The sequence below is a fragment of the Galleria mellonella genome, unplaced genomic scaffold (assembly GCF_026898425.1).
Source record: "Galleria mellonella isolate WM207_F2 unplaced genomic scaffold, CSIRO_AGI_GalMel_v1 utg54, whole genome shotgun sequence".
Taxonomy (NCBI): Eukaryota; Metazoa; Arthropoda; class Insecta; order Lepidoptera; family Pyralidae; genus Galleria; species Galleria mellonella.
This window is the reverse complement of record NW_026442114.1, coordinates 2,353,179-2,375,180: the sequence shown is the minus strand read 5'-3', so window position 1 is coordinate 2,375,180 and position 22,002 is coordinate 2,353,179. Positions and strand designations below refer to the sequence as shown.

The 22,002-nt window shown below is 34.2% G+C and overlaps 2 protein-coding genes across 2 annotated transcripts; both read left to right on the top strand.

Annotated features, from left to right (window-relative positions):
• The first annotated feature begins 792 nt into the window (after positions 1-792).
• Positions 793-14,455, top strand: LOC113513195 (pre-mRNA-splicing factor Slu7). The gene is made up of 12 exons (XM_052898879.1): positions 793-1,100; positions 3,251-3,405; positions 4,751-4,843; positions 6,002-6,191; positions 7,012-7,094; positions 8,002-8,147; positions 9,738-9,921; positions 10,397-10,542; positions 11,094-11,199; positions 11,812-11,914; positions 13,419-13,606; positions 14,207-14,455. Exons 1-12 carry the CDS (start codon positions 932-934, stop codon positions 14,381-14,383), a joined length of 1,740 nt encoding a protein of 579 aa, XP_052754839.1. The 5' UTR covers positions 793-931; the 3' UTR covers positions 14,384-14,455.
• Positions 14,456-15,631: 1,176 nt separating this feature from the next.
• Positions 15,632-20,714, top strand: LOC113513194 (sorting nexin-12). The gene is made up of 4 exons (XM_026897178.3): positions 15,632-15,893; positions 16,060-16,155; positions 18,506-18,608; positions 20,037-20,714. The coding sequence occupies exons 1-4, from the start codon at positions 15,720-15,722 to the stop codon at positions 20,162-20,164; spliced, it is 501 nt and encodes a 166-aa protein (XP_026752979.1). The 5' UTR covers positions 15,632-15,719; the 3' UTR covers positions 20,165-20,714.
• Positions 20,715-22,002: the final 1,288 nt, after the last annotated feature.

Here is a 22,002-nt window from a genome sequence, read left to right as displayed (position 1 = left end):
AAATATAAAATAGCCTCTGGTCTCCGAGATGTAGCTTTCGGTAAAATTGGTCGAGTAGTTTTTTTCAGTTAAATCGTGACAAACAAAAAATTAATCATCTTTCCTCTTTATACAAAATTTTAATTTACATCGATTCACTATCTAAACTTTCAGACCCCCACCCAGGTTCAGACAGCTCATGGCTCATGGCGATACGAATTAATTTCGTTGCGCATTATTTTGATTTTGCCTAAGATTCTCCTAAGATATTTAATTTGCATGGTGTAAAGAAAAACAATATAGTCTTCATGAAATGCTCAAGTCAAATAACGTGTTTAAAGTTTTAACGATTAATACCGGATTTATATAAATAACTTTTCAATTACCGCTTTGAAATTACCCATCTTTTAAGTATTAAAATGGACATAATATGTTGTCCCTAAGAAATAGACATCGCGGACTTTTTGTAGGCCTTCGTAAGGTGTATAATATTATAGTACATTATTTTAATCTATCTCGTAGGGTTCAACCAACGATTGCAATGTAAACGCAAAAAATGTATGTATTTACGACATCATATATCCCACCCTTCAAACCGAAACACAACCATGCAAACACAACAAACGTGTTTCTACCGTGAAATATCATGGTAGAAACACGAATGCGACAGAGGTACACAAGCAATCGACTTTTTTTACAAAATCTCCCTCTGGTGAATCTACTACCGAGTTGGCAACACTGTTCTGTCATTCATCTGTCAGTGCTATCAATCATTGACTGACAATCATTTGTTATATGACATAGGTCATCTAATTGTCATTCAATTTTCTATCGTATATTGTGTCGTGTTGTTTATACTTTATCTTATTTTATTCTGTTAATAAATGTAATGTTATTTTATTTAGTGAAATCGTAAATTATTTGTTTGTGATCTATAAAATAATCGGCCATCATGACAACCAACGCCCGGGTAGCTGTATCGCAAATCTTGCGCAATAAAGATGAAGCTGGCGACGAGGAAGATGAGCCAAAGAAGAAGTCAAGGGAGGACTGGAGGAAAGCTAAGGAGTTGGAGGAGGCACGGAAAGCTGGTACTGCTCCTGCTGCTGTCGATGAAACAGGTACATTATTATTTCAGCTGTTAACTGTCCAATGCTGTTCATAAGTTTTCTCCATAAAGGGAGTTTTGCCAGTAGTTGCCACGCTTGGCACGCGGATTGGCCAGCACAGTTAGGCTTTTAGAGATGTCTTAATAGGGATGCTGCTGCTCGTCCCTCGTCAGCAGGTACATATTGCTATATAATTAGAAAAAATAATCATATCCCTTTAATATTGTCTTATTTTTTACATTTAAATAATTACAAGAAAGATATAAGCTTATATATTATTACTGGCTAGCTTGTTTATTAATAAAAAGAGAAGAGATTGTTATAGAAACAAAGTTTGCCTATGTTTTATAAGAAATGGGGCGTTACTGACTGATGGATTGTTTTTCTTTTATATGTAATTACTACCTGCTAAAGTAAGTAGTAAGTAGTAGTACAACATATTGCAGAATAAACACAATATCATTACCTTAGTTCTTGTAAAAGAAACCATTTATTTACCCAGTATATATATTTATATACCCATTATAGTCCCAGCTTCGTACAAGTGGACATTTTTACATTTTAAAAAGTGGCCATTAAGGCTGCACACGCGATGGAATATTAAAAATGGAGTAACTTAACTTCTCCTGTTTTTCTAATATTTTCCTTCACTGCTCTGCTCATATTGATTGTAGCGTGATGAAAAGTATACTATAACCTGCCTATGAGTATAAAGAATAATTGTACCAACTTTTGTTAAAATCCATTGCATAGTTTTTTGTCTGTCTGTCTGTATGTTTGTGATAGAAACTATCATGAACATACAGACAGACAGACAAAAATTTTACTGATTGCATTTCTGGCATCAGTATCGATCACTAATCACCCCCTGATAGTTATTTTGGAAATATATTTCATGTACAGAATTGACATCTTTACAGATTTATTATAAGTATAGATTGATATTCTATTTGAAGCTTCTATTGACATAATCAACATTATATCAGCGTTTAACTATCCACTGACATCAGTTGTCCAAGTCCCCTCCTTTTGTCAGTAGTTGCCACACTTGGTAGGCAGGTCGGTAACTACAATTAGGCTTTGGTGACGTTTAAAGAGGGATACTGTCATATATATTCATATCAATATTGATATATTGCAGATACTACCCATCTTTCAATCATTACTTACCTCTTACAAAATAAAATAATATTACATACCTATCAATGAATTTGTTGTCAATACTTATAAAGGGTTTGATTGTCTTTTTGTTGGTTATTGGATAAATCTAAATTGACATTTATGAAGCTTGTTGTAAGCACTATGAGTGACGATTATAATCAATCAAGTTAATTAGGTAATTAAGTAAAATCTTAGGGTCTGTGTGATTGTATTTGCATGGTGTGAGTGGACATGTGTATTTTAATGTGTTATACTGGTAACAGTAACAGGAGGTAGTGTATTCATGCAAACTCTGTTGTATTTATAAATGTATAAAATAAATATAGCAGTACTGAATATACTGTAACATACATGCAACGGTAAACATTTGTATTTGAGTGTCTTGTGATTGAATGTCTGCATTGTACTTTTCCTTTTTTTGCGCAAACCAATTTTGTACATTTATAATAATAAGAAACTTGTTATAAGCCTTAATATTTTAAATACTAGTATGTAAATCTTAACTGTAGGGGGGAAAGGGATTGTTAGTAATGGAGACTGAGAATCCCATTGTTAACAATATACCTAACCAGGTGGACCTCGCGGTTCTCCCTGAAAACTATCATGTTTAATTCCTGATGAATTCATCATGATGGGCTAATTGACCTGTTTTCATTCTCATCTATCATCCTTCACTGGTGCTCCGTCAGCGTATCCCGTTAGCGCAGGCGAGGTTACCATACCGTTATCACCCATCAAAAAAAAATTTTAACTGTAACGCTGTTGGCTTCTAATAAATAAATAAACTCAAAAACTACTCAACCAATTTTAAAAATTCTTCCATATATAGTAAGCTACATTATCAGTAAAATAAGGACTATATATTATTTTGTATGTAGCCTTGCCAAGCCAAGACGGGTTGATAATACAATTATATTGGGATATGTTGATTGAGCCGAGTAGCCTGTGTTGTTATCCATCCCAAATAGTAACCTTAATTGTTAATATAATCTTTTTTAAAGGCAAGGACATAAATCCCCATATACCACAATACATATCATCGGCACCATGGTACTATGGTACTTCTGGACCCACACTGAAGCACCAGCGGCCACAAGAAGACAGGGAAGCTAATTTCACAAAACTGGACAAATATTATTACAAAGGAGTGGATACTGTAAGTTAACAATCAACATAATATAATTATTTCATCATAACCTTCAAGAAAAGAGCATATTCCTTTTTAAAAGGCCGGCAGCACACCTGCAATGCCGTTGGTGTTGTGGGTGATCATGGGCGGCGGTAGTCACTTACCATCATGTGAGCCGCATGCTCGTTTGCCCCTGGATTGTAAAAAAAAAAAATCTGCTATTACCAAAACAAGAGACTACAGCATGGGGTTCTTCAAAAGGGGGGTAAAGAGGTTTCTTCAGGGTCGGCAACGCGCGCGTAATACCTCTGGTATTGCAGGCGTTCATAGGCTACGGTAATCGCTAACCATCAGGTGGGCCGTATGCTTGTTTGCCACCTCAGTGGTATAAAAAAAAAACCTATTGTTAAACATAGGACTCAGTTTGTTAATGTCCCAAATTAACTGTCTTTTATGTTGACATTATCTTTCTAACATAATATAAAAGCAGTAAAAATCAAAGCAACAATTTTTAAAAATTTTGTCCATTTGCCTGTCTGCATGTTTGTTCTAGCATCCCACAAAAACTCCTGCAACAAATTGGATGTAATTTTCACAGTTGTATACCCGAAGGTCTAACTTAAAATATGGCATATCTTTAATTTTGATACCCCATCTAGAGTGGTCTGTTTCATTGTTGTTCCTGCTTCTGAAATCCATGCGTATGAATTATCAGGCAAAAAGCTACTTGTCTATAAAACAATAGCGTTTAAAATTAAATTTGTTATATTATATTATTTTATCATTGCATTTAATAAATACTCAAAAGTGTTTGTATTTTTTTTATACGACTTAGAATAGCAAACAAGCTGACGGCCCACCTGATGGAAAGTGCTAATCGTCGCCTATAGACATGAGCAGTACCATGGACATAACAGAGTATACTGTTTCGCCCATGATACCCCCCATGCGTTGCCATTCCCGAGGACTCAGGTGTTATTCCTCTGTACCCAGTAAATTCACGCCATATCCCACCCTTCAAACCGAAACACAGCTATGCAAACACAACTGCTTCACGGTTGAAACACGAATGGGACAGAGGTACCCAAGCAATCGACTTTTTTACAAAGTCTCCCTCTGGTTGTATGTAGTAAGATGATATTCATAAATATGTATATTATATATATATATATATATATATATATATATATATATATATATATATATATATATATGTACATCTGTGTGTGGATTTGATATATTCTATGTGAAATACACTAAAGAATTCTCATTCCTGCAAATTAAGTTAAAAACATAAAACATTAGCCAAATTCAACATTATTCAGTGAATAAAAAAAATTTATATATTTATTCTAAAATATTATATTTACAGACAAAAGTAGCTACGAAATTCAGAAAAGGCGCATGCGAGAACTGTGGGGCAATGACTCATAAGAAGAAAGATTGCTTAGAGAGACCGAGAAAGGTAAATTACCTTCTTATTTCTATTTTATTCATCAGCTTCCTTTAAATAAGGATTTTTGCATTTTTTCAAAGTTATTTTTTATAAATATGAATCATTAAAAACCTTACAATAGCATGTTTGAAAATTATATTTGTGGGCTACCGCTGTAGCATATAAAAATCATTTAAATATTAAATACCTTAGCCCAGTGATTCTGAACCTTTTTTTTGTTGCGGCACATATTTAACGATTTAAAAAATTTGGCGGCACACAAAGGAAAAGATAAAAATTATTTACTTACTACAACACACTGCATAAATAGTTTATGACAAAAATTTTAAATGTTTGCAAAATTTGGCGGCAACTAAAAGTGTGCCTTAGCCTGTGAAATGTATTTTTCATATGGATGTAACACTGCAAGTGGTTTCAGTCTTGCCAAATCAATTTATTAAGACTTATTAAGTCATTACAACTGATGTCAAAAAGAAGCAGGTTTTCAATACAGTGGTATTTTTTTTTTATTTGTTACCCCATAAGAATGGAGCTATGACTACAAGAGTCGACAACTGACGGTAGTTGTAAACCAATTTGGAAAGTTATTTTTTATAAGCAAACAAACAAACTTACAGTTTGGTCCCATAGAAATTTTATCAAAATCGGTTCAGTTTTTAAATAAAAAAAAAAATAAACTAGTCTGTTTTATGATGTAGGACACAATCTTTAATTATATTAACACGTTGGGACCAGCAGGGAACTTTCCGTGTGGCCAGCGTCGGTCCCTGAGATACGTACATGGTTTTACTATACATCATACGAAAATATGGAATAGAATCACACATACATTACACATACACCTAAAAAACGTCCAAAATAGCGCGACAAAGAATTCCTTATCTCATTAGTACTAAAGTAATCTCTTGGCGATAGCATTAAACATTGTATCTCTCGCCGGCTGCCGGCTGAACGGAAAGGACAGCAAATTCGGCGCCGGGCTCAACTTGTTAATCTAAATTTAACAATATACAATGTAGGTATCAATGATAGCTTTCATATTGATTATCTAGCAGTTGGACTCAAGAAGATGATGTGGAGTTAGTAATGCCGAAAAAAGCTGTCCCCCATTGCACCCTTCAAGGTTTGTTTCCTTAAAGACTATCGATAAATTTTGTGTCACTACAGATTGGAGCGAAATTTTCAAATGCTGGTATAGCTCCGGATGAGTACCAACAGCCTAATCTGAACCTCAGTTACGATGGCAAGCGGGACAGGTGGAACGGTTACGACCCCGCACAGCACAAGGCCATTATAGAGGAGTATCAGAAAGTTGAAGATGCTAAAAGAGAGTTACGGGCACAGAAACTGGAACAAGGTGAGTTGGGAGTTTGTTTTTTTTTTTTTTCATAAGCCACTAAGTTGTGAATTGATAATTATTCTGTTTTTTTTTTAATAACTCAAAAGTGGAAGTCAGGCATCTATGTATCTGATGATAGATAGATGGTTTCCGTATTCTATAGAAGAATATTCAATACCTAAATAATTCACACTATTTAATGTGTTACACGTAACCTCGTATTTGATTAAAAAAAAATGCGAAGCAGTTGTGTTTGCATGGCTGTTTCGATTTGAAAGGTGGAATATGGCAGTGAATTTACAGGGTACAGAGGCATAACACCTGAATCCTTAGGAATAGTATCGCATGAGGGATATCATGGGCGAAACAGTATACGTCCATGTCCATGGTACTGTTCATGTCTATTGGCGACAGTTATCACTTTCCATCAACTAGACTATCGGCTTGTTTGCCATTTCAAGTTGGATGAAAAAAGAGCAAAATCTACTTGTAAACTATGAAGATAAATCATACGCTATGGAAACATAAGTATGTAATTAATAAAAAAACAAACCAAATAAATAAAAAAATAATTAAAGATTGTGTCCCATAGAAAAAAATGACTTCAGTTGTAGCAAAACCAGTTATTTTTATTTGAAAAGTAAACTGCTGAACCGATTTTGATAAAATTTCTATGGGACCAATCTGAAAGTATATCCTTTCAATTAAAAAAAGAATTTTCCAAATCGGTTTAGTACTTAAGGAGTTATGAGGTAACAAACATAAAAAAAAATACAATACGAGAACCTCCTGTTTGTAAGTCGATAGGGAACTTAAAGTTATTTATATATTTCAACAGATCCTACAGCGATGGAAGATGATGACAATGCTGAGGAAGACGAAGACAAATACGTGGATGAAGTTGACATGCCTGGAACTAAGGTAATTCTTCATAATTAGGTCGGCAACTTACAGATAAAAAGGCTACTGATTTTTTTAATAGGTTCGTCCTTAATAGAATTTTTTTTTATACAACTTAGAATGGCAAACAAGCTTACGGCCCACCTGATTCCTGAGGACTCAGGTGTTATTCCTCTGTACCCAGTAAATTCACGCCGTATCCCACCCTTCAAACCGAAACACAGCCATGCAAACACAACTGCTTCACGGTTGAAACACGGATGGAACAGAGGTACACAAGCAATCGACTTTTGTACAAAGTCTCCCTCTGGTGAAATATAATATGGGGAATTTAATAAAACGTGCCTACAAACATTTAAAAGGTCGGCAACACACAAGCAACTCTCGTGTTGCAAGTGTTCATGGCTGACGGTAGCCGCTTTCCATCAGGTGGACCGTCTGCTCGTTTGCCTCCCTAACAATAAAAAAAAAAGAGGCTATGTGATATTTACCGTAGGATTTAATGACAAAGGATTTAACTATCAATAAGTCGTTTAAATGATTTTTTTAATGCATTAATTTAATGCATTTACGAAATAATCTAGGATTATATAGATAGAGCATCGAGCCTCAAAAACGGGTCAAATTTTTGTCAGATAATTGTCAAATTAACTAACTTGTTTTTTTTTTATCAGTATTCTATTTACTTACGCATAAAATGTATCTTGACGTATAAATGAGGTTATGCGCATTAATAGGTACAGAATTTATAACACAAAATAAAATATAGAAGTTATAAAGGAATCACTCATAACTATTTGTCACGCAAAATTATATAAAAAAGTTGACACGCTTTTCTCGAAGCATTACAAATGTATGGAGACACTCTATCTATATAATCTAAGATTGTAACGTAATCGCTTTTCAAACCGACGCCTTTGTCTTGTAGGTGGATTCCAAACAGCGTATCACGGTGCGAAACTTGCGTATCAGAGAGGACACCGCCAAGTACCTGCGGAACTTGGACCCTAACTCGGCGTACTACGACCCCAAGACACGCTCCATGAGGGACAACCCTAATCCTAATGCTACAGAGTAAGTAATTTAAAAAGCAAGATAATTTATTAATAAGACGAAGTGTTTCAATCATAGATTCTAGGAATTCTATGTAAAAAAGAACGAAACTTGAAAGCCAATTTGCTTGGAGCAAATCTGAGGGCCTACCATGAAATGTTTTCCGAAATTTCGGAGCCAAACGATACAGAAATTTAATTTTAAAATTACATAATACATGCCGTTTGGAAATATTAAAAATGTTAAAATATTGTTCCTTTTGACTTTTATGACAGGATGTATGACGAACGAAATGTTAAACTACATTTATTGATCCGATTTTGGTATAAACAAAAACACGAAATTGAGTCCGAAATTTCGGAATTTCATTTCATGGTAGACCCGCTGATGTCAAAGGGTACAGCATTCCAGTGCTTAATAGCCTGAATGGCAAAAAAATTAAAGAAAAAGCTATTGTATTGCACAGAAACATGGCGCAGAAGATTTTTATATGATCGAATACATCAAAATGAAATATCAATTTGATTTTATTTTATATGTTTACTATCGACAAACATAGAGGATCTTTGCCGGGTCAGCTAGTCCACTTATGGAATTGTTGATTGCGAGGATTAATTGCCCTGTTGCTAGCAATATACCCCTGTCAGGGCAACCCCTCCTTGGTGACTGACAATCCCATTGCTAGCAATATACCCAACCAGGTCGACCTACTCGCGGTTTCCCCTGGAAACTATCATGGTTAATTCCTGATGAATTCATCATGATGGACTAACTGGCCTGTTTTCATTCTCATCTATCACCCTTCACTGGTGTTTCGCCAGCGTATCCCGTCACCATACCATTTTCACCCATCAAAAAAAATAAACCCCTCCTTGGTAACCATTTATTTATTTATTTATTTAACTCTTTATTGCACCATAAATAAAAATACACAATGACAAGTGAATAATTCAAGTGAAATACAGTAACATAAATACAGATTGAAATATACACATAAAGGTACAAAAGGCGGTCTTATCGCTAGGGCAATCTCTTACAGACAACCTTTGGTTAAAGGAGAACAGATATAATCATGATTATTTCCTAATAAATTCGTCTGACCTGACTTCTATTCTATTCTTTACTTCTATTATTACTCACTGGTGCCTCATTAATGATAGGCGAGGATGAAGCAGGTCAGTTGCTCCATCGTAAATAATTCAACAATAATTAATAACCCCTTTCCCCTAGATTGTTAGTGATGGGGTCTAATAGCCCCATTACTAGCAATATACCCTCTCAGGTCGACCTCCACGCGGTTCCCCTTGGAAACCATCATGTTTAACTCTTGTCGAATTCATCATGGTAGGCCAACTAACCTGCATTCATTCTCACCTATCATCTTCCACTGGTGCCTCGTCGGTGTATACCGATAGCGCGGACGGGGTTACCAATCCATTTTCACTCTTTAAAAAAAAACCCTTTACCCTAAGGTAATATATTTTTAATCTAGTGTAATAAAAAAATATATAAGTTACTTGAAAAAAAAAACAGTAATAATATTTCCATCTGGTGAGCCGTCACGTTCCCGTTTGCAATAGTTCTCTTAACTTTATGATACGTGGCCGGCAGGTCGGAGTACGCGGGCGAGAACTTCGTGAGGTTCACGGGCGACACTTGCGCGCACGCGGCCGCCCAACTGTTCGCGTGGGACGCGCACGCGCGCGGCCTCGACGTGCACCTGCTGGCCGAGCCTACCAAGCTGCAGCTGCTGCAACGAGAATACCGCGACAAGAAGGACCAGTTCAAGACGCAGGTATGTCTAAAAAGAATGTCTAAAAATGGGTAGTAAAAAACTATCAGGGGGTGATTAGTGATCGGTGCTGATGCCAAAAATGCTCTCAGTAAAATTTTTGTCTGTCTGTCTGTCTGTATGTTCGTTATAGAAACAAAAACTACTCGACGGATTAACGAAACTTGGTACAATTATTCTTCATACTCCTGGGCAGGTTACAGTATACTTTTCATCACGTTACGATCAATAGGAGCAGTGAAGGGCAATGTTAGGAAAACGCGAGAAGTTATTCCATTTTTAGCTTCCGTCGCGTGTGCAGCCGTAATGGCCACTTTTTTTAAATGTAAAAATGTCCGCTTGTGCGAAGTCGGGACGGGCCGCTAGTATAATAAATAAAAGCAATAGGTAAACTGGAGTCAGCTGGCAAAGACAGTTGTCGGCAGTGTTGCCAGAGGACAAAAAAATGTGATGTGATACAAATGTGTGTGGTGGACAGGTGAAGCAGTCTGTGCTGGAGAAGTACGGCGGCGCGGAGCACCTGGCGGCGCCGCCGCGCGAGCTGCTGCTGGCGCAGACCGAGCTCTACACCGTCTACAACCGCGACGGCACGCTCGCGCACGGCGCCGAGAAGCAGCTTGCCAAGTGAGTACGGCTTCACTTCATTGTGAAGTAGCTGTGCCAGGTTTAGATCCCATACTTCCCATACTTATTAACTCTTTGCTAACCGGAAGTTTCGTCATGGTTGAAATCTTTAGATTAGATTAGATTTGTGTTTTTTTTTTATGCAACTTTGAGTGGCAAACAAGTTGACGGCCCACGTGATGGAAAGTGGTAACCGTCGCCTATAGACATGAGCAGTACCATGGACATAACAGAGTATACTGTTTCGCCCATGATACCCCTCATACGTTGCCATTTCTGAGGACTCAGGTGTTATTCCTCTGTACCCTGTAAATTCACGCCATATTCCACCCTTCAAACCAAAACACAGCTATGCAAACACAACTCCTTTACGGTTGAATCATGAATGGGATAGAGCTGTCCAAGCAAACGACTTTTGTACAGTCTCCTCCCTCTCTCCCTATAAGAATTATTAAGTAAAAAATGGATACAGAAATAACTATCACCATTAATGCATTTCTATCGTGATGTTAAGCACAATAAGAAAATTTTAAAGAAACGAACAATTTCAGGAGCAAATATGAAGAGGACGTGCTTATCAACAACCACACAGCGGTGTGGGGCTCATACTGGAAGGATGGACAGTGGGGCTACAAGTGCTGTCACTCGTTTATAAAGGTAAAGTTAAACTGCCCATGCGATTTTAATAATTATGGCCAAGACAGACAATATATTATTGTTCTGCATAAACAAAATTTTCCTTGGTTATTTAATTAGAATTATTTTGTTTAATTCCGCTACCATTAGTAAGTGTGCAACTGCCAACATATGAAAATTGACTACTTTTATTATCAGTAGTTACGTTATGACCTTCCATATTAGTTATCAATCTCCTACCGTTATCCACCCCACACATATGTTGCATAACGTGTTTCACTTCTGAATGAGTCATCTTCGGGTAAGTTAATGATAGCGGAATTAAACATAATAATTCAGGTAAATGGTAGCAGAATTAAACAAAATAATTCAGGTAAATGGTAGCAGAATTAAACAAATTCTAATTCTAATTTATATATCAGTGATATGGATTTCAGCAAAATGACACTTAGTTCAGTAAAAAAAATCCTTTTTTTAACTTGTAGCATAAATTTTAGATAATTTTATTATGACTGAATTTAAAGCTAAAAATTGTCTCTCAAAACCTAAAAGGAATTTCGTTTCATTTTATTTATTTGTGAACAGTCAGTTTTTTTTACAAATTTTTTGATAAAATTATTTTGTTCTGTTCAGATGTCGTACTGCGTGGGTGAGGCTGGAAAATCAGTCGTATTAGATGTACAGGAAGATGACAGGAAAACTGCTGCCAAAGATACTACAGAGAAGAAAGAGAAAGGTGTGTATATAGACAGAGAAATAAAACTGGCCATATTTGTGTCACATAACAATAAATATCACTAGGCATGTTTAATCCTTCTTTGCATAATGGTGGAAATTTCCATCATAACATTGAATGCCCAAAAATTGTATAAAAGGACAAGTTCACTTTAAATTGATCGGATCTGGATACCTTTTTAATGTCCATTACAGAAAAAAACAACATAGCTGTCAAATTTATTTTTTTTAACCATTTTTCTTTTAATTTTGAACATGAATATATCACCTTGATTTATTTCGCCAATAAAAAAATCATGCAAAGAAGTGTTAAAAATGTAAATATGAGATCTTGTGCCTGTAAAAGACAAAATTCCTCATCATGTCAGTGAGATACTTATGTAATACTATTTTATAGGGGGAAAGGGATTGTTAGTAATGGGGTCTAACTGACTCATTGCCAACAATACACTCTATCAGGTCGACCTCCACGTGGTTCCCCCTGGAAACCATTGTGGTTAATTCTAGTGGAATTTATCACGATGGACTAACTGCCTGCTTTCATCGTCACCTATCATCGCTCACTGGTGTCCCGCCAGCGTATACTGATAGCGCAGTATATATCACTCCATTCATCATCCTATAAAAAATACTATTTTATGTATTGTATTTTTGACAGACATAAAACTACATGAGGAATGTTTGAACCTTGATTGAACATGTTCTAATCTTTATTATGATAAATTGCAAACAAGCTGATTGTCTATATAATGGAAACTGGTAACCATAGATATGAACAGTCTATAGACATTACAAAATACATTGTTTTGCCCCTTGGGAATGGCAACACATTTTGTACACATGTTGTACGCGTCCGTGTAGCCTAACTTCAGGCTGTAGCTGAAAATCAGTGCTTTGCTTTTAAGCAAAACTATCACTGAGCTGTAGCCTATTTGGGTCACTGCGACACACATGGCGAAACCATATTTTCATATTTTATCTTTTGTTGTATATTTTAAAAAGTGTAAATAATTTGATTGTATAAACTCATTTGTAAATTTACGTGTGTCATAAATGGCTCAAATAAAAAGTTTATCTATCTATCTAGATCCTCAAATATATTGCCATTCCCAAGAATATATTTATTTTCATATTTAAATATTTTACTGAACTAGGTGTCTTTTTGCGGAAGTCCATATCACTGGTTTTGTTTCATTCCTCTACCATTACTGTACATGCGACTTGATTGACTACTATTATTATTAGATGTTCTATAATCTCTCATATTGGCGATCAATGTCCAACCGCCATTTCGTGCACACACGTATTGCGACACCTCTAAACAAGGCATCTTCAGGCAAATTAATAGATTGCTGCTCTGAGCCTAGTGCTAGCCTTAACCGTTTGGCACCTAAACTGCGAATGGTTCATTCTGAACCATTTTTATTAAAATATTTTATTTTATACTATTTATTGTAAAGAAAAATCCAATCTTCCTTTTAATTATATAAATTATTTGTTCTCAGCAAAATCAGACAAGTCAGACTCGTCTTCATCGGACTCAAGTTCCGACAGTAGTTCCTCTGATTCCGAACCAGAGATCAGATCTAAAACGGAGAAGACAAGCAAGAAAAAGAAGAATAAGAAGAAGGCAAAGAAAAAGAAGAAGAAGGATCTCAAAAAAGAGAAACGAGTGGAGGATAAACTGAAAAAGGTAAAAAAATAGTGCAATATTTTTTTTTTATTTTCAACAGCGTTCATTCATGTAACATTTACTCATAACTGACTTTAAAAAGAGAAAGTTTTCAATATAGTTCTATTGTTTGTGTTGTGTCTAATGAACTGTTTTTGATGATCCTTTTTTTTACCTCCATGTAATTCATCTTGAATTAGATGAAATTAAAATCATTAATTTAGTTAAAATGACACAGGCACTACAACAGGAACTTTTTTGATTAAAAAAAACATTATCTATTATGTACCGACCTTCACGTTTGAACCACATTACCTGCTCACCACCAGGTGGGGGTGTGGCCACTGACTAGCCCCTATAAAAAAATTAAAATAGTCACGTACAGTACGGTTTCAGAGGAATTTCTTATCGCAAAAGCTTAGGCTATGGAATGAGGTCCCTGCTGAGGTTTTCTCTAGAGACCTACAGTAAGGGTTTTTCCTAATATTGTAGGCGTTCATAGGCTATCGTGTCTGTTGATAATCAGACAGGCTGTTTCTTTGTCACCTTTATGGCATAATATAAATGTATACTAATATTTAAAATTGTATAAAACATAATTAATTTTATCCTCATTTTTAGGCATTGGAGATGGAAGAACGGCAACAAAAGCGAGCTGACTATCTTCTTTCTGTGGATGAGCGCAAGCGACCATACAATAGCATGGTGGAAGTCAAGGAGCCCACTGAAGATGAAATGGAAGCCTATATGATGAAGAGGCGAAGAGAAGAGGACCCCATGAGCCAGTTCCTCTCGTGAAACATTTATTCCATATTATCTAACGTACGACTATGTATATAATTTATTAAAATAAATACTTAAGAATAAATATTTTGGTCTTTTTTTTAACCACCTTCGGTCGCCGAAAATCGACAATCAAACGTAATAACTATATTTATTGTGACCTCTAGTCACAACTTAAATAATAGTAAATGATTAATGAAAACTTAAAAGAAATATAATCAAGATTTTAATAATTTATTATATCGTATTGTAAAATCTTTATTGTACATAATTCATACTGAATACATTAAAAGATTTAATATTTGGAATCAAGTTCCAGCAGCAGTATTTCCGAACCGATACGACAACATAACCTTCAAGAAAAGAGTATATTCCTTTTTAAAAGGCCGGCAGCACACCTGCAATGCCGCTGGTGTTGTGGGTGACCATGGGCGGCGGTAGTCACTTACCATCAGGTGAGCCGCACGCTCGTTTGCCCCCTGTGTTGTAAAAAAAAAAAATTACAATGGCGGATTTATCCCATAAAGGGATCTCTTACAGTTAACCTTTGAGATGCTGAAAGAAAACTATAGAATGTATAAGGGTAATAACCGTGCAGCTAAAGATAAATAAACTCAGTAAAAATTGAATATATAATACAATAAAAATAACTGTATAATATTTATATTTTTTATAATAATATATTATTTATTTATATAATAATATAACATTAATATATAAATAAATAATAATAAACATAGACGCATAAATATACATACTTAATAAAAACATAGATATACAAATTCATCATCATCAAATCACAATTGGCTCAATGAAAAAGGAGTTCTAGAATAAAATTTTATAAATACCTGCTTTAAACGATTTTAATGATTGTGCCATCTTCAAGTTATTAGGAAGTGAATTCCAGAGACATACAGTATTTATAATAAATGACTTGGCACAGCTTTGAGTATTAAAACAAGGCAAATCTATAATGAAATCATTACTATATCTCAGGCGAACATCAATCTCGCGAAATTTGAACCTTTCGTGAAAGTAATGTGGACATGTTGGATTAAAAAGGATATTGAAAAGAAGAGTATTATTTTTCCGTTTATTTGTTCCTACAATGGAAAGTAGAGATTATGTATATAACACAACGGCGCCCCCATTAGCAAATAATGTAATTTGACCGTTTATGAAGTATTGTCATTCGTTCTTTATGATCTGTGGTTATGTCGCCACATTTTTCAAATTAAACGTCAATCAAATCATGTTTTGTTCGTGTCATGTCATTTTTTCATTTCCTATTTGATTAATAGTATAGTGGGCCGTCCTATTCTTTTGTGATTGTTACAATAAATAAAGCGTTATGATGGCTGAGGATACGACAGCCGACGCGACTAGAAGATTAAACGTTAAGAAACAAACATTAGACGACGCTTACGCGGCGCCGGCGAATTTCCTCGAGATTGATGTTGTGAACCCTGTTACGTCTATGGGTGTCGGAAAAAAACGCTATACGGATTACGAAGTTCGCATGAGGGTAAGCCAATGAATTTCTCGTGCATTTGTAGAGACATAATTGAATTAGCTCTTGCCACAGTCGGTGTTCCTGCTTTGTTTGTGGGCGTATCAGTGTTGGGGTTTTGACGCGTCAATACGTCGTTCTTAAGGGTCTCGTTCTAGCATAGTCTGTTTCTTGCTTGCAGACGAACCTACCAGTGTTTAAAGTAAAGGAGTCAAGCGTGAGACGGCGGTATAGTGATTTTGAATGGCTAAGAAACGAACTGGAGAGAGACAGTAAGGTGAGCACAATGATATTAGTCATCTACTGATAATGGCATGTATTTGTTATCAATATCCAATAAAATACTTAACGGTAATTCATTAATAAATTGCCAATATTGTCTGAAATAATTGTGGGTTTTGTTTATTGCAGTACAGTACATAGATGACTCATACTTAGTTTGTCTTAACTCACAATTAACAAGTGAAACTAAATGAACAATAGGCAAAGGAAAAACAGTTTTATTAGGAGAATTAGTTTCTCATAGTAATTTAAAAAAGAAATATTACACTGGACCAAAAATTACCTTGAAATACAAGATAAATTTAAAAATTACAACTTTGTCTATGTATTGCAGTTTATAGCCGTTTTAATTGTCTAATTATTCATTGTTGTATTTGAAAATACTATTGTTTATCAATATAAACCACCTGTTTTATCTTGCACTTGCGACTTTAATAAACATTCTGTTCAAATTCCATTTATTTTCTTTATTTTTTAACATTTAGAAATGATGTAAGCATAAGTGAACCTTTTCTAAAAGAGATCACTTTCAGTAAATTTAACACAGAGTGGCATAGGAAGTAGTGTGTGACAGCATTAGTGCAAAACAGAAATCTAAAGCATTTTAATTATTTACAAACTTTTAATATTATTATATTTATATATTTTTTGTGGGATAATAGAGTGGTAACCTCGTCTGTGCTATCGGCATACACTGGTGGGGCACCAGTGAGGGATGATAGGTGAGAATGAAAGCAGATCATTTAGCTCATCGTTGTGAATTCCACAAGAAATAACCATGACAGTTTCTGTGGGAAACTGCATGTAGTTCAACTTGCTAGGGTATATTGCTAGTAATGGAGTTAGTAAATCTCTATTACTAACAATCCTTTTCCCCCATTATATTATATTTGTAATATACAATACTAATATATATATCATCAGATCAGCCATTGACTGTTCATTGGTGAATATAAGCCTTCTCCATACAGGGAGTTAGATGCCATGCTTGGCAGATGGGTTGGCAACCACTATTAGGCTTTTAGTGATGTTTTAAGAAGGGCACTGCTCTCCATCCCTCTACCATTAAGTTGTACCCTTAGTTGTCTCATATGATATCCACAGGAAAGGAAGGGGTAGCCTATATATATATATGGTACATTAATAGGTTATTACACCTCCATATTTTACCATAAATGGTGTGCAAATCTTCTTTTAATATAAATATTAGTAAAGTTCCATTATTATAGTCTCATATATCACAATGTCTTAATTATAATAGATTATAGAAAAAACAAAGAAAACCATTATATCAAAATTTATCTTGTCTCTTGTCTCATGGGAATACAACACAGTAATTTTTTGTTTGTTTAATTTTTAAAACTATCTGTCATATATTCATTTAGAGTGTAGTATGCTTTGTCAATTAGTGTCTTCTTTAGTTCCTTTTTAAACAGAGACAAATGATTAATGTCTTTTATATATTGGGACACTTTCAGACCCATGCAGAATATGCTATTATTGTATACTGTTGTGTTACACTTTGTGACTCGAATAACATGACAATGTCTTTTACTTTTTAGAGTTTCATAATCTGTAATATTAGATTTTATTAAAATTACAGTTTCATAGAGATAAAGTGAAGAAAAGGTCAAGATTATCAATTTCCTAAAATATGGCTTTTCCTGTAATCTACATATGGAAGGAACACATTTTCTTTGGCTTTTAAAAGCTTTTTCTCTCCCTGAGGAATTTCCCCAATAGAGAATTCCATACTTGAACGTTGAGCCTGCAAACACATGATATGTGCTCAGAAGTGCAAATTGATTAGTGACTTTTCATAATAAGTAAAGCGCATAGGAGTACTGATTTACTTTTGTACAAATGTGATCAATCTGTGTTTTCCAAGTCATATCAGAATCAATATGGATACCTAAAACTTTAACACAATGAGTTTCCTTAATTTTCTTCCCCATATAATTAATATTTATATTATTCAGAGTTTTTTGTTTTTAAATGTCATAAAGTTTTTTTTTGGTGGATGATAATGGAATGGTAACCCCGCCTACGCTAATGGGATACGCTGGCGGAGCACCAGTGAAGGGTGATTGATGAGAATGAAAACAGGCCAGTTAGCCCATCATGATGAATTCATCAGGAATTAACCATGATAGTTTCCAGGGGGAACCACGAGGAGGTCGACCTGGTTGGGTATATTGCTAGCAATGGGATTTTTAGTCTCCATTACTAACAATCCCTTTCCCCCCAATGTCATTAAGTTAGTTTTATCTATGTTCATCTGAGGTTGAATTTATTTAAATATTTACTTAATTCACTTTATGTTTAATGTCACTTTATTAATGCAGATTGTGGTACCACCTTTGCCTGGCAAAGCTCTAAAGAGACAGCTACCATTCCGCGGCGATGATGGTATATTTGAAGAGGAGTTTATTGAGGATCGCAGAAAAGGTAAATAAATTTAATTATTAACTATTAATGTTTTTATAATAAATTAAAATAAATTATTCAAATTCTGTTTCTGTAGAGTCTATGGTCTTGCTTAACTCATTGTAATTTCAAGGAGAGATAATTCTTAATATATAAAAGATTTATATATTACTCCTGCTACTATGAATCCGCAAAACTTGCTTGCTCTAAACAAGTAAGCAATATAAAGATCAATTAGTTAATCGTATAAAAGGTCCCATGAGTCTGTTTAGGTCTTTGTGTTGATTATTTCAACTATGTTTGTAATTCTGTGATATTTAGTATTCATGCATTCGACTGACCTCTACAGAGATGTCAGTTGTTTCATCTACGTAAGCACGTGTGTTCTAAAAAACTAGCAAATGCACAGGCATTTATTAGTATTTTAGAATATTAAATAGCTATTGAATCACGTGCTTCATTTACAACATAAATCGTATACATATTTCTACATAGTCCTTCGAGCCGGATTAGTATTTTCATTTTAAATGTACAATTTGTTAATAGTTTATCTAATTACCTATCTTTTTTATTATTATTTCATTTTGTGTCAATCTTTAAATACAACTGCATAAATAAGTGTTGTACATGTTTACTATAATATATAAAGATACCTACATTCTTATTAATATATGAAAAACTTGATGTTTGGTTACGTCAATTGATAAGCTGCTCTGATTAATATTGTTTACAAAATGGAAATGCAAACGTTCTGGGGTCATGTCAGTTACATTGACATTAAGACATGAAATTTTTTTCTGCAATTATCAACTAACTTTCATGAATGCTTATATTTAACGGTTTATTAATAGACATTAAAATCTTTATTATCTTTATGTATTCTTTATTGCACTTAAAAATTACATTGTTAATGTATATATAAATATTATGAGCAAGGGTGGACTTATCTCTGACTGAGATCTCTTCCAGTCAACCCAATGCAGTGAGAAAGCATATTACCGGGTATTTGTTTGATGTCATATGTATTCCTACATAGTTTTATTTTAGTTAAATAATATATTTGTATAATTTTTAAATTTATCTGCTTTTCCTATTAATATTTTCATATTTAGATATTTTGATACCTTAATACCTAATGGCGTAATAAGGTGGCAGAGTGGGCAATATGCCACGAGCCTCCGGCCTGAAGGGGCCTTTGGTTCGAGTCGCCATGAACACAGGAAGAACCTAACATTTATTCCATAATTTTTGAAACAGAATATTTTTAATAAATTTAAGAATTAAAGTATTAACTCGAAAAAACCTTAAGATTTGTATTTTTTTAGTATTATTAGTAAGTATTGGAGCTAAACTCCTGTTTCGCTCCAATAGTCCAAAAGTCCATAAAATCCGCTTTCCTCCTAACCCAATATATGTCTTTACTTACTTGTTGCTCTTTACTATTTCTAGGCCTAGAAGTATTTATCAACAAGATCGCCGGTCACCCACTAGCCCAGAACGAGCGGTGCCTTCACATGTTCCTGCAAGAACAAGTCATCGACAAGAACTATGTACCAGGCAAGATACGGAACACATAATAGCCAACGTTCGAACTTGCCGCCTTCGACTTTTAAGGCAATTCTCTTTACGTTATAAATTGCCAGTTAAAAAAATCCTCTTTGAGGTTATTCCATTCCAGTGAATTCGAATTTTAAATCAACCACCACCACTCGAAAGCACACTATATAATTATCACGACTCACAAACTTCGTGCCCAACAGTGGGACGTTTATGGACTGTTATAATGATAATGGTTCACAAAATATTGTTTCAGTATAAAACAGGAGTCATGGGCGTAACTAGAAGGCCATATACCTTCCTTTCCCTCCCCCTCGTCTACCCTTCTTTACTAAAGAATTTTCCGAAAAAAAAATAGTTAATAACAATGTTAGCAAAGGCGAACTTATCTCTAAAAGAGATTTGTTCCAGTCAACCTAATATTACATATTTTATTTCTTTCTTATGATATATTTATATATTTGCTATTTATACAGCATTCAGCATATGTCTGTAGTCACAAGCTACATATATTGTTGTGAAATGTTCAATTAAAAACATTTTTATACTTTATATATATATATATATATATATATATATATATATATATATATATATATATATATATATATATATATACATACTGGGTATTGATATTTACTTTGTGAATTTTTTTCGTACATTTTTAATGTAATAATTACCGCATTAACTTACGTATATTTTAGTCGAGAAAGCTCGACTAAGTTTGGGACTAATCGGGACCTTTAGTCGTGAGTGGCCGTGACGTGACCACGAGCCTGACTAACTAGTCGAACTTACTCGACTAAAATACAAGTAAGTTAAACCAGTAGTTATTACATTAAAATAAAACGTGTAGTTACGAAACTATTAACAATAAATTTTTCGTAATTTTTTTTTCTTTTATTTTTTAATTAACATTACAAGTCCATCAGAAGTAATACTGGCTACGCCTATGAAAAAAAATTCATTCTCACCTAATAATGCAGCGTGAACACTGTCATTTTAACTCTTTCAAATTCGCGTACCCCTATTGTCAGCTATGAGAGAATTGTTTTAAAAATCTAAATGTTATTACTGCTATGAAGTGATGATTAATTGTCGGATGTTTAGATCATTATCCGTGGTTAACATCTGTTATAGAACATAGACTACTCAGAATTGAACAGATACGTTTCCCGCCACTTCATTCCACAGACTAATCAAAAAATACCATAAATAAAAGTATTTAAAAAAAAAATGTTTTCTAAACATTATTTCATTTTATAAAAATGGAAATGTAAAGATAGTCTTATGTGTGTAATAAATCTGTTTATTCATCAAATAATTAATTCAATTAGAACAAAATTGTTTATATTAAGATAATGTTATCGTTTACACTTAAGCAATATTATTGGAATTGTTGAAATTGTTTATATATTCGCTTCATATAGTCGGTACCGATGGGGATTTCTGTTTTGTTGACAAAAACTTTTTTAGTCCGATTTTTGAATTGATTAATAAGCATTTGAGTTACATATGAATAGGTTATGTACATTAATTAAAGTTTTTGCAGTAACATTTCATCAAAATTTTGGAATACTCAAAACAGAAATCGTATGTATTTCTACAGATTATCTTATATTGTAGCATTATTATTAAATCTCATTAATATAATTTATAATTCATTTCATTAAGAATTTATATAATTTATTATATAAATTATTATTTATTATGTGTTTACTCAGAGGATATAGAAATATGGGCGCTACATATTAGAGGAAATATTTTAATACATCCGTATTTGTCCTGTAATGTGTTGACGTCGTGCGAGAAATTGCAGGTATTTTATATAGATTTAACTAGATATAGCTAAATAGCT

What these genes read in the sequence shown, in the direction of transcription:
- LOC113513195 (XM_052898879.1), top strand. Translation starts at nt 932, where the DNA reads ATGACAACCAACGCCCGGGTAGCTGTATCGCAAATCTTGCGCAATAAA. An exon ending in GCTTAGAGAGACCGAGAAAG is followed by an intron (nt 4,844 to 6,001) that starts GTAAATTACCTT and finishes GTGTCACTACAG; the next exon opens with ATTGGAGCGAAATTTTCAAA. An exon ending in GCCGAGAAGCAGCTTGCCAA is followed by an intron (nt 10,543 to 11,093) that starts GTGAGTACGGCT and finishes GAACAATTTCAG; the next exon opens with GAGCAAATATGAAGAGGACG.
- LOC113513194 (XM_026897178.3), top strand. Translation starts at nt 15,720, where the DNA reads ATGATGGCTGAGGATACGACAGCCGACGCGACTAGAAGATTAAACGTT. An exon ending in ATTACGAAGTTCGCATGAGG is followed by an intron (nt 15,894 to 16,059) that starts GTAAGCCAATGA and finishes TCTTGCTTGCAG; the next exon opens with ACGAACCTACCAGTGTTTAA. An exon ending in AACTGGAGAGAGACAGTAAG is followed by an intron (nt 16,156 to 18,505) that starts GTGAGCACAATG and finishes TTATTAATGCAG; the next exon opens with ATTGTGGTACCACCTTTGCC.